Source organism: Hippoglossus hippoglossus, chromosome 14 (genome assembly GCF_009819705.1).
Source record: "Hippoglossus hippoglossus isolate fHipHip1 chromosome 14, fHipHip1.pri, whole genome shotgun sequence".
NCBI classification, from domain to species: domain Eukaryota; kingdom Metazoa; phylum Chordata; class Actinopteri; order Pleuronectiformes; family Pleuronectidae; genus Hippoglossus; species Hippoglossus hippoglossus.
Genome location: NC_047164.1, coordinates 18,544,750 through 18,558,017, shown reverse-complemented (window position 1 = coordinate 18,558,017; position 13,268 = coordinate 18,544,750). Strand labels below are relative to the sequence as shown.

The 13,268-nt window shown below is 42.6% G+C and overlaps 1 protein-coding gene across 6 annotated transcripts in view; it reads right to left on the bottom strand.

Moving 5' to 3' along the window:
* Positions 1 to 13,268, bottom strand: part of abr (ABR activator of RhoGEF and GTPase) — a 131,964-nt gene that overhangs the window by 10,392 nt on the left and 108,304 nt on the right. Inside the window, exon 1 of one of the 6 annotated variants that reach the window (XM_034606030.1) lies at positions 5,481 to 6,029. The exons of the other annotated variants lie outside the window; for them this stretch is intronic. Within the exon in view, the coding sequence (XP_034461921.1) occupies positions 5,481 to 5,666 (186 nt within the window). The 5' untranslated portion in view covers positions 5,667 to 6,029. Of the gene's footprint in view, positions 1 to 5,480; positions 6,030 to 13,268 lie in introns of those variants that run through there. 6 annotated transcript variants of the gene reach the window in all.

Sequence of the window (13,268 nt, the reverse complement as noted above, 5' to 3'; positions counted from 1 at the left end):
GAATACCCCTCACCTCACCCTCCAATTGCTAGCATGAAAGAGAACCTGTGGTAGTCTTCAGTTGTCATAAAAACTAAAAGGTGTTAAGTTTGTCCAGTCTGGGCTACTGTACAAAACCATGGTGGCCTCCGTAGAGAGGACCCGCTCCTGATGTAAAATATTTAACTGGATCTTTAAGGGACTATATCATAGATCAATAAATAGTGTTCCCGCCCAGTTTCAAACTGAGGACCTTTCGCGTGATAACCACTACACCATGGGAACCGGCTGATACTGACCTCCTCCTTCTCCAGTGAGATGTGAGCCACACGGCTGCGGTCATCATGAGACTGACGGTAACAACAGACTGACACAGAGGGACAGTCAGAGGTCTGCACCCCTCTGGGGCTGTTTACATTCCCCCCACATCACACTGGAGACGTGCTTCATCACATGCAACGCTACAGCAGGAGAACAAAAAAGGCAGGCTCCTGCAGCCTCTGCATAAACACATGCATAAGGTCTGACACACTGAAACATGGTCTGTGGCATGATCATCCATTAGAAAACTATACATGAAAGCTTTCTTTACTGGAAAACGAAAAACTTGTAAAAGGAGTTTAAAAGTTATTTATGAAATGATTGACACAGTATTGTTTGGTAAAATATGTATTTCAAAAAAGAAAAAAGTCAATGTAAATGATTAGAGTGAGTATGAGAAGAGTCTGTAGAAATGAGTGCTGGTTTATGTAGATGTGAAACAATTAGTATGCATGTTCTAAAGCAGCAGGAGACATTATGTCAAACAATAACCGAAATGATGTGTAGAGGCTTTAATAATTAAATCCCCACACACTTAATTAGCCCACTGCTGCTGTGCAGAGTTACCGCATGCTGGTGACAATATTCAAAACACAACTTGATCTTCTGATATGCTAAATTAATGAATTTCTGTTTAATTTGTCCTTGGTGTTTCATGGCAGTTTTCCTCTGCTGCTCTCTGGCTGATTAAATATTCATTCAGCTGCAGAAAGCGTTTTATTAGTGCTTTAATTAGAACGCCGCTCAAACTGCAGGGCTCCTCAACTCCAGCAGGATTACAGGAATTGTTGGTGCAGTGATTGAGTCTTGTATTTTTTTTTTTCATTCCTTGCTAACACATTACAATGCAGTGTAATTTGCCTCGAATACAAGCGCATCACTATTTTTAGACTCATGATCCACTTAAGTACAATGTTTATGTTTGCATCAGAGAGAGCATCTTTACTCAACAGCTGCTGATGTCACTGTGGCCATTTGAGGCCTTTGTGACTCAGTTGCCATGTTTCCTCGCCCACCGACTTCCACGCGCGGGCCAATCGGCTCGGGTTTTGGGCCGGCGGAGGGCTGCGATTCGCAGATAAGCCTTTCAACTCTCAGGCGGTGTGTTTGGCAGGGCGTGTAAACAGCAACACACAGGATTCATAGTACACTTATGCAACACAACCCTGCCTGCAGCCTGGGTGAGTAAGAGCACTGATGTGGAAGGAATTGTGAGTTATCCTACACTTAAGAATAGAAAAGGGGGGAAAAAAGCCCTTTAATGCGCTGGATTTGAGTTGAACGCATGCACTTACTGTATTCAATGATGCTCTAAAGCAAAACAAATGTCCCTGTCTAATACACTCTATTCCCATATGCTTCAGTAAAATGGATGGTTAACGTTTTTCTGCAAATAAAAAAAGTATGAAACATTATATTTGCAACCCCTGCTAAAGGCCCTCTACTATCTATCCATCTACTAATTATAGCCACACATCTGTATGTATGTGAAACACTCTTGAGAATCATTCATCTTGGTGGCTTCACACTTGGCATGTGTATTGTTAAGGGCTAAAGAAGTACGATGTCAAATTTGGTGCAATGTGGAGACATGATCAAATTAATAGTATTTGAATAATAAGGGGACCAGCGCTCTGTAGCAGCAGCATTTAGGACTCATCAACGTAAGTGATGTTGACAATCGGTGAGTTCAACAGCAACAACAATCGATTCTCCAGTTCAGGGTTTCGCATACTGAGCCGAGCTTCACTGACTTTTGAATAAACAGGTGAACAGCTCTATTAGCAGCAGCAGTGGTGCAGCAGCAGCTGCAACCAGCATCACCACAGCTGCTTCAGCTGTGATGTAAAATATACGTTTTTTCGGGACATTTGGAAAAATGTCCCTTCTTCCGTGTTTTGTCATTTCAGCATTGAAGAAAAGTTTCAGAAAACAGCTAAAAAAGTCGTAAACTGTTGCTGATAAATCTTTCAACGACCCTCAGATCATGTGGTAACTCTGACTCATCATCTTCGTTTACAACTATGAAATCTTTCCTATTATTAACTGGGCCCAGACAGTTGTTAAAGCACGTTAACAACATACCAGAAACTCCCATCTCCCAACTCTCACAGCCTAATTAGATGATGAATGCCTTGCTGTCACCCCACTGAGATTAAAGCCCACCTGCACACGGCCGGCTGTGAGACCAGAGCCGAGCGGGTCATTGTGGGCACCAACCTGAGAATGCTTTACTGACCTGCTCTCTCTCCTGGAGCTCATTAACCAATGGCAGATCTCACACACTGGGGATGGATTGGGGCCAATAAAAGGCTATGCCCTCCGGTGGGGACAGACGGAGATTTATGTGGCCTATATAAATGGGCTATTATGGGACTGCCTGGCATTTTAGGCACAGGGGAAGGATGAAACCTTAATATCTCCTCTGCACTAATCAACATGCTCAAATGGGAGAGCATAATTTGGTATGTGGGTTAAAATGCAGCGGGGGCGAGAGGTAGAGTGAGCGCGGATGATAATGGTTGGATCTGATTCTCTGCCACTGCTAAGCCGGCACGACAGCTCCATTGTTCTGCCCGCTAAGCTGGCTGAAAAGTCGACAAAGAAAATAAAAACAAAAAACGTGCCCGGCAAGCAGGTCACCAGCCACAGAAACAGCCAAACATGAAGTTAGACACACAACAACCCGCTAACCGCTTGATCATCATTTGTTATTTTACTGGGACACACACACAATGTCTGGTTAGAGGCCAATTAGTGTTCCGTGCCAGCCCAGCATCTCATTAGATTGTGTCTTAATTAAGGCGCCGCTTTAGGCTGAGGACAATCTCGACACTGTGCTTCCATACCGCCATGCATCCGCTAAGATCAATGTTCCTACAAATAATATGTTGTACACCACAGAGGCTCGCAAACAGAAAAAGCAATAGCCCCTGTGGTCTTTGGGAATTCGTCATAAATAATTCTCTAAAGTTCCTCCTCAGAGTAGATAGCTGCATGATTTAGAAAGTGACAGTCAGTATTTTTTAGAGACAAGTTTTATCAAGTTATAGACAAAATAAAACAGGAAAGATGTTGGAGAAACTGTTGGAGATTGGAGAAAAATGTTATGTAAATTTATTTCTTATGAATTTATTTCGCACTTCAGATTTTGATGTTTGCAGATGCGTTTTGAACATTCAGGCCGCCTGACATGTTCCTATTTCAGATGACTTAACATTGCATTCACAGCCACCATGTAGAGGCAGAAATCCAGGGAAGGGGGCGGGTGCACTGTAGGAAAGCTGATAGGATCAAAAGGAAAAGACTGCAACACAAGTTTACTCATAAAACCTGGCATCCAACGCTTCATTCAAAATGAATGAATGAACAGAGCATTTGGGTGAGAGGGGATTTCTGCTCAGGGTGATGGGCTGGGAGGCAGGATCACATGCTGTCAAACTAAATATAACACTGCCAAATTGAGATGAAAATTAAAAAGTCACATTCTTTGACATTAAGACAGGGATTTCTGTAAAGGGGAAAGAATGATCAATACAGGACCTGCAGGTCAATGCATTTAAGTCTGGGCTTAGAATGTAATTCCAAGTTTCATCCCTTTCAGTATAACCAGGGGTCAGCCTATCTCTGGCCTGTTGAATAATGGAAAGCACTGAAGGAAAGGTCAAGTCAACTCTAGACTTGAATTATTTTTCTGAAACAGTTCATACTACAGCCCAAACTGCTGCTGAAGCACTTGTGAAGAAGATGAGGAGGACTGCTAAATAAATGTGCAAACATGCCGTAAAACTAAAAAAGAGAATTTCATCCAGGGCTCATATCTTGGCACATTAGTCATAGTTTTAGCTGCGTGTGCAGAGCTCTGCATAGACCTAGAACAGGTTCACGTGCTTCCTCTCCATTTTCCACATACAGAAAGCATCTGGAGAAAAAGAAAATGTTCCTTTTTCCTCCACCCATGCATGAGTCACAATCCCAGACCTGCATTTAAACTATGCAGCACCAAACTTGTGTTTGTGTGTAAATGTGTGCAAGTGTGTGTGTGCTAGTGTGTGTGTGTGTGTGTGTGTGTGTGTGTGTGTGTGTGTGTGTGTGTGTGTACCCATCTTTAGCTAACAGATCCGTCAACACAGTCCAACCTGAATATATTCACCAAATGACAATAATAACCTCAGTCCTGTAACTGCACATGGGGCGATTGCTTGTTTTCCATCTAATCTTTTGCAAATTTTGAAATCATGCAAACACAATGAACTGCCAAGAGTATTTGAATAACAAAACGCTGTCGGGAAACTTAACATATTTTGAAAAAAGCTCTGCGGATAATGTGACAATTAATTATTGGAGACAGAAAAAAATATCTGAGCTTAAAATGCCAAAGGGATATTAGATCAGTTCTGCCAGACGGAGACAGTACTTCAAATTAGCAGCAGAGGGAGCTGGGCTGATACTGAACTACAAGCTTTACCATTTATTTGGAAATCGCATGCAGTCCTCACTAGTAGCTTTATATGAAGAAAAACACAAACGGGTGGATGGAGAATGTGACAGGAATGGCAATAGGCAGGAGGAAGTTATTATTCCACAAACACGGACAGTGGTTTCTACAGTGATGACAATTCTTTACACCTCTCGCAATTATAGTCTAGTATCCAAGGAATAATTGGTCTTCTTAGTCTCTGGTGTTATTTTTCAAATCATTAACATCAGGATGTTCTGAAACAAACCTCAACATGCACCTTATTTTGATTGATTTATTTAATTTTGGATGAAATAAGCTATAAATTAAATACATTACAAATTTTAATATCAGATACACATAATGTTTTCCCCTGGATAATTTAAGTAAAATGGCATAAATGAAAGTTTTTATAGTAAATATAATAAAATGTATATAAATAGTATTTAGCATGTATTGTAGTGGATGTCACTGCAGGTCAGATTTGAGCACTATCACCTGCCGTGTGGAGGCAGTCAAATGACCGCTGAGATAAGAACAATAGTCAACTGAAAGAAGGACACACGGAGAGAGAGCGCACACATGGATTGGAACAGACTGAACATAAAAGACACACATAGCAAACAGATGGAAGTGACACAGTGATGAATAGGAAAGAACAAATGCGAGTGAAGGGGGAGATAAAAGAGAAGAAGAAACACAGCTTGTGTATGTGTGTGACCTTTTGTCTGAGGAGCTTGCTGCGGACGCGGCCCCATAGCTTGGCCCCGGTGTTGGTGTGCCTCTTGAGCACGGGGGTCTGCGGCTGGCTGGACAGATTGTGCTGGTTCTGGTCCACGCAGCAGTGCTGCTCCAGACGCTCGCACACCGAGTTCAAATTTACATCCGACACCAGGATGTCCGTCATCCCAACGCCTCTTGGTTTTCCCCCTCCCACCAAAACACAGGTGGAGGAAGTTGGCTGGATCCCCACGCTAACCTCTTACAGATCAGCGGACCAGGTGATGCTGGTGGAGAGACACTCCGGGAATTCACCAACAACAAAAAAAAAAAGGCTCCAAGAGATGATTGCTCACTTCAAAAGAGGAGAGAGTGATGAAAGGAAGGAGGACAAGATGCTGCCATGGTTTCCTTGATAAGCCTGATAATAATTCCACATGGGTGCCTCTCTATCTGTGAGCTCACTCCACAGTCAGCAGCCAACATCTCCTCACTGTGCAAATCTGAGTTCCACAACGGCAAACACAGATACAGAGCGCTGGAGCGAGGCAGAGAGAGAGAGAGAGAGAGAGAGAGAGAGAGGAGGAGGGAGGGAGGGAGGGAGCTCAGGGGAGTGAATGAGGTCCCGTTGTCACTGAGCAGCCCCCACTCCTCCAGATGTTGATGGACACACCTCCAAAAGAGAGGAGGGAGGGATGGTGGGAGTAATAAACAGTCAATGAGAAAGGCGAGTGGGGCAGAGAGATGGAGAGTGAAGGAGGGACGAAAGAAGGACGACTGCTTAACTGCTTTCTTCTTCTTCAGTGCTTTGACCCCTCGTCAACCTTTCCCAGAGTTGGTCAGAAGTGAGTGGAGGGAGGAATGTGATAAAGAGGAAAGAGGCAGCGAGGGTGTGAAACTACAAAGTAGGGAGGTATTGATTGAGAAATATGAACAGCAGATGAATGTTCTAATGGATTAAAAACCGAATAAGGTTTAAAAGCTTCCACGTTGTCATGTGGGACAGGGGCCACATTTTTCCTTTTCTTTCCACCCTCTTCTTCCTCCTGTCTGTGTTGTTTTTCTCCCTCACCACAATCCTCTTCTCCAGTTCCACCAATTTCCATTTTCCACTCACCGTAAATGTGTGTGCGACTGTGCGTGCATTCTTCCACTACAATGCCTAACCCCCGTCTGTTGACATTGGAAAGTCACTCAAAGACACCCACACTGCAGAGGCGCTTGCACCTCCTGGGAGAGGCGCAGAGCGAATCACCATCTTTATTAAACAGGACAGCCAGAGCCGGCTGCTCTTAAAAACGGCGTATTCCTCTGTAAAAAATTGGATCGATCGGAGGAAGGGGGAGCCGGCGTGTGCCTGTCAAACTCCATCTCCATCCACCTTGTCCCATCTCATTTGAATTAGAGGAGAGGGGGGAAACAATCTGCTGGGGAAAGGTTACAGACACGAGGCTGCATTTTAAAGAGCAGTAAGACGGACTGTCTGCTGGGCTGAATGGTTGTTATGATTCAGAGCTGGTGTGTGCAGGCAGGTAGACTGATGCCTGGTACAGGGATTCATGAAGGGTTCAGCTAAGGAGAGGAGCGTGTTACCCAGAAATGTAAAACAATCAGATTTAATCCCAGAGGAAACATTTTTCAACATCAAGAGCCTTAAATGATTGATATAGATATATATTAAGATTTGTCCAATATAAATTTCCTTCACTACAGCAGTTATCTGCAGAGGATGTTGTTTTTGTTCAGATTGTTGTTGGTGTGCTTTGATTGTTGTTTTTACGGCGTATTATTTGTTTTTACCTTTCATCTTATCGGCCTCACACTTGGCATGTGCATTGTTAAGGGCGCGAGGAAGTGCAGTGTTGAATTTGGTACGATTTAGGAGCACAATTTTTTGTGTCTTCTTCTCGATCCTCGGATAAACTACAGCAATATTTGGTAACTGGGTCAAACTGCAGGTCAAAATCACCGCCAGATTATTTTGATAATTTGATTGTTTTTCACCATATCAGACTTATAGAGACATTCACGGGTACTGAACTTCGTCATGGCAGCAACATTTATAGAATCACTTCCTCTTTAGCAAGTTAAAGCGCAACATTATTTTTTTTTGCTGTAATTCTTATATACTGAGCTGAGTTACAGAGCTTATATTTTAAAAACTTAGGTCTGCAATTTGTGTCGATTGCTTAATAGATCTGCAGATAAACCAGGTAGGATGAACACAGACCTTTTCATGCACCAAAGACTGTTTATAAAAAGCTGATCATGTCATCATGAGACGTCTCAGATAGCAGCAGACAGTTGATACCACAGTCTAAAAACATGTGGGTTAGTGTGTGTTGTGTGGCGATGATCAAGCATCAAACAGGACAGCCTGTATGTCTGACTTTTAGTGGCCGACAGCGTAGGAGACCAGGAGCGGGTGGGGTGGGCTGATATGGAGGAGACCTCAGCCAACCCTCGCCACAGAGTATTTTTAACTGCCAGGCTTCGTAACTATGAGATATGCACACTTCATGCGTCACATCTTGGAAAGAATGTCTGGGAAAACCATGTTTTGAAAATTGGGGGAAGAAAACCCACAGGGAGATGGGAGATATTTTTGGGTAAGATGAGAGAGAAGGGGCACACAGAAATAGACGAGTGTTTTAACTGTGTATATGTTCAGAGTTATATATGTGCTTCAGTCAGTCTTGATGTAAGACAGGTCTGTTACCACAGCATCCATCAAAGAGACGAACAAAGGCAGGAAAATGAAAAAGTAAATCATAGTCATCATCATTGCCTGGAATTGACCTGAATCAGTCAATGTATGTTTGATGGAGATGCACTAATCCGACTTTTTCTCCCCCATAACCAAAACTCAGTGCATATGTCAGTCTGAGACTTTTGCTCTATTTTCCCCCAAATTCAGGAACTCTATAACTCACTGTGTGGATTTATGTGGCACCAAATCTGAAGTCCCACAGCAGAAACACTGAACTTTACAAAGATGAAGATCTGAGTTCGATGTGGATCAGTCACAACGATTAATGAGGTTGAGGATCAGCACCGGTAATGATCCTGCACATCCGATTGGTGAATCCGTGATTGTTTCTTTGACTTAAAAGTAATGACATAGTTCTAGTAAGATTTAAAACCCTGAGGTGATGTGACTAATTTCTTTACTTTGTCTAATCGACTCTCAAAGAACAGAGTATTTAATTCGCAAAATGAAGATGTAAATTGCTACTTTTTGAGGGTTGACTGATTGTAATTTGGTTAATAGTCTTGAGAATTGGTAGAGCCAACTCTCAAGACTTTAAAGTGAGGCTATGTAACTGTTGAGAGAGGAAAAACCCCATTCTTTGTTTTAGAACTAAAAAATGACAACTGATATGTAACTAGAATGGCACTCAGTAGAGCGGATACCTCCGACAACTCTCCACACATTTAAATTCAGGAGATCTGAATGTTTATTTGGATCTGCACTTAACTGTGAGTGGATGTATGAATCTTCTGTTTGAATCCTACACTTACTCCATGTCTTAGCGTTAACCAATAAATCATAACGTTCACTTGTGACCACAGTGGTTGCTGCTCATCACACATTACATCGTCTCATGTTATGGCTCATGCCTCTACCCTCTGTTCAGTCATGCAGGGCCCTAATTTTAACATTGCTCTGTAGCTGCATTCAAATGTTTTCGGCTGCTGGTTTTATCTTTAACCGTCAAGAAAAGCCTCAAAGTCTAAGGATAGTGACAGAGAAGCAGCTCCCAAAACAGAAACGGATAACAGACGGTTTATGTTTCCCTCACATTCCAAGAGTGTGTCATGTTATTGTCTTCTCTAACCCCTTTGTTTCCTGTGACACTTCCTATGAATGTTTTTCTTCACATATAATAAAATCACAATAATGAAATTGATCACCTGTGGTCATCCAGGTAGACTCAGTTCATAAAAACTCAAGTTTCACAGATCCCAGTTATTCCTTAGAGTAGCAGCAGCTCCCAGGCGTCTCTATGACCGGGTCAACCAGACTCCGAGACTTCACAACGAATCACATCGACAAAATCATGGAGTGAACACACACGCACGTATGCACTCCCCCGACGGAACACAAACACATACTGTACATTCACATATCTTGCGCTTCGCTCTCTCTAGTGTTGGCTCATAACTTTTTTATGGCGAAAAAAACCACCATGCCCATACATTGACTGTACATGCAGACATGTTAACCCAGAATACTGTGGGTTCACTTCACACAGCTCCGCATATTAAAATAGCCCTCGCAGTTAGCGAGACCGCCGCAGCTCACCAAAACCACAATTTACTCCATATGTGACATCGAAATGGAAAATAAGAACAGGAGAGTGATGCATCACAATAATGTTTGTCTAAATATTGTTGGTAGCAAAATATTTCAGCTCCCTGGTTTCACTGTGCGTAAGAAGAGTGGAATAATGGCCCCTTGCTTTCCTAAAAGGCCCTGGCATAGATAAAAATATACCATAGAGATAAATTAACTGTATGAGAAGATGAACTGTGTGGGGCCTTGAGCCTGGGAGACATGGGAATGATAAATAAAAAAAAGAGGAAGATGCAAGACTGGGAGGAGGAGGAGGAGGAGGAGGAGGAGGGCATTCAACAGGGAGATAAGATTAAGTTCTTGTGGGAATGGGAAACTACATGAAAGAGGAGAGAGTAATTAGTAAAAGTGGAAATCCTTGCGATGTTTTTCTACCAGGTTTGGAGCTAAGCACTCCATTCTGTTGTGTTAAAGAGGCTGGGTTAGAGTATTTCAATTCTTCTGTTTTTCTTCCATCATTACAAAGACAACAGGAGGTCCACAGAACATCTTATTCACCACCAAGTTATTAAAGGTCAATTTACAGACATTTTTATCTTAAAATGGGGTATTATTTAATGTTAATATGCAGATAAATCACAAAAAGGTGAGAGAACAGATGGCTCAGGTCTGAGTGCCTATGCTCTGACATCAGGACCAGTCCTGGCTCTTAATTATAGATGGGCTGGGTGGCACAGCCCCTCGTAAAGCTGCTCCATATGACCAGACTGAAGGGGGAAGGGAGCGCTGAACGAGGTCCTGGTTTCTACTCCAAACTCCATGAGGGGGGAGAGAGAGCGCGGCCGCTCCCTGAAAAGCAGCGGGATTCTGTTGATTCTGCGATTCTCTGGCCTCGGCTCCTGCAGGCTTCATCAGAACTCTGCCAATCACAGAGACCTTCGAGAGGCCAGAGATAAATTAATGATCAATTTAACGACTACGGCGCCCTGACATGAATATGGAGCAGCTCGGAATCCATGCCTGGTTATTGAACGTGGGATGGTCCTGGCGCTCGTGTAATGAAGTCAGTCGACAGTCAGGTGTTTGCCGTGCAACAAGCCCCTGTTTTTTTTACTTTACAGTTCACATCATGTGAGCATTATACAGCTGCTGAAAACATCTGCCTGTAAATGTTTTGTGGCCAACCTTCACTATATTCCCTCTTTGCATGAAACAAACCAAGTGTGTGATGTAACTTAGTTGTAAATGACATAGCTGGAATATCTGACATGAAAGAGATCCTCTAACTGCAACTCCAGATTTTGGAGTAGGAAGCTGAACCATGTCTCTCCTCGCAGGGAGATGGTTCCAGGCTCAAATCCAGCTGGGGCCTCTCACTGTGGAGTCTGTATGTTCCATCCGGCCTGACCTGTACAATATGTATGGATGGTGGTATTTCCCATTGTTTAAGGAATATTTTCATATTTTGAGAATAAACTTACTGGCTTCTTTTTGAAGAAGAGTAGCTATACCACTCCCATGTCTGAACATTAACCACAAAGCTAGTGATGGGAACGTTAACCTGCACCTCTAAACCTCAAAAGTGGAGGCTCGAGGTATCATGAGAGAAAATGTTGTAGCATGTCAAACCTGGTAAAAAATATATAACTTACCATTTTTACATCTTGGTGTACAGATTACTATCTATCTATATATAACATGTTAATTAAAGCGCTTTAGAGATGAGGTTGGTAGATATATATTTTTGCCAAGGAGGTTATGTTTTCACCTCTGTCTGTTTTTGTGGGTAAATTTGGATTATGCAAAAACGTTGGGATTGATTACCACGAAACTTGGTGAAATGATGCACTATGCACTTGTGAAGAATCCATAAAATGTTGGTGCTGACCTGGTGCTGATTTTGTTTTCACTTTCTTTAACACTGTGAGATAGGGCATCAACGTTTACACTGTTTTCCGATGTTAATATTCATGGAGCTTGATGGAAAATAAGAAATCTGTTTCAGGACAGATATTTATGAGTTTGTGGACCTTGGTGCAGATCCAAAATAAAAATCTGGATCTAGTGAATTTAAATGTGGTTTCATAAGGGGACTGTTGGGCCTTGGCAGAGGTATATGCTCTCCTGTTTCCAGTCTATGCTAAACTAAGCTATGGACATGAGATGGGTATTGATCATCTCATAATTTTCAGCAAATGAATAATCACTGCAAGATATGGTTCTGTAAAATACTGACATATAAGATAATAAACATTTCACAAAAACTTCAAACTGTTCTTTTAAAACTGAATATTTGGGGCATTTTACTATAAACTTACACAGCTAGCAGAAATTGAAAGAACAAGTATGATGTCCACAATGCACTGCTTAATGTTGCTCTATATATTGACTTTTATCTTGAACGCAGTTTGCCGTTAAGGCAGAAGCAGGGTCCACAGTTTGATTCCCCAGCTTTGAACTGCAGCTCCGACTCATGCTGCACAATCCCAACACATTTACATTCCTGTCCTCACCTCTGTACTGTTCCCACTGTAATTCCTTTGTGAGCAAAGAGGTGATCATTTGTGACTTGCATATAAAAAAAAGGAAATACATAAAAGGGAAGCGGCGTCGAGCTTATCTAACTTACTCATCAAAAACAACAAAGTGCTGCGTTTTCATCAAGTGCGCTCTCTGGGGCCTTCGAGTGACTGACATGATCGACTCAGTGACACTGATAGCCGCAAGCCATGTTGTGGACGTGTAATTCAATCAGATTAAATTTGAAGGGTCTCTATAAGTATGTTTAAGGGATGACCCACTCTCCCACTTTGATCTTTGCAGCCGCCTTCTCGAAAGCAGGACATAGGAAGGGGAAACAGTGTAAAGAAGGAGGTGTGTGTGGGGGGGGGGGGGGTTTGAGAGAGGGTCCTTCAGGGTACAGTGTGAGTGCTAAAATGGGAGTGCAGAGGTGGGAGGGGGGTTTGGCAGGGTGGGAAATCACAGCCTCAGGGCGCTCCGCAGATTATTCCTGCTTCTCTTTCATCTGAGCCAATGGGAGGGGGGGGGGGCCTTCCTTCGATTAAGCGCTCCATCACTTATTAAGCACTTCAGAACAAAAGGTGGTGATGGAGAGTGAGGGGGTAAGGAAAGAGAAAGAGCTGGGAGGAGGTTACATTATCATTTATAGCTCCAGTCTGTTGTTGGGTGTGGTTAAGATGAAATGGGGATCCGTGTGTTTGCATCTTGTCAGCGATGGAGAGTGGGTGGAAAGACAAAGCATTCAGGATATGAAAAAGGATGAAAAGCTATGAATAGTCTGATATTTAAAGCCTCAACATTTCACTTACATGTAAATCTAGTAACAACTCAGCAGAAAAGCCTTTCAAAAGTGGTGTTTTTAACTGAGGAGTATTTTTGAGTCTAAATGGAACAACTGGAGGCAGATAAGGACAGAGCAGAGAGGTATAGAGAGGTAAACTGAGCATGAGCAAACAAAAGCTCACAAAGCAG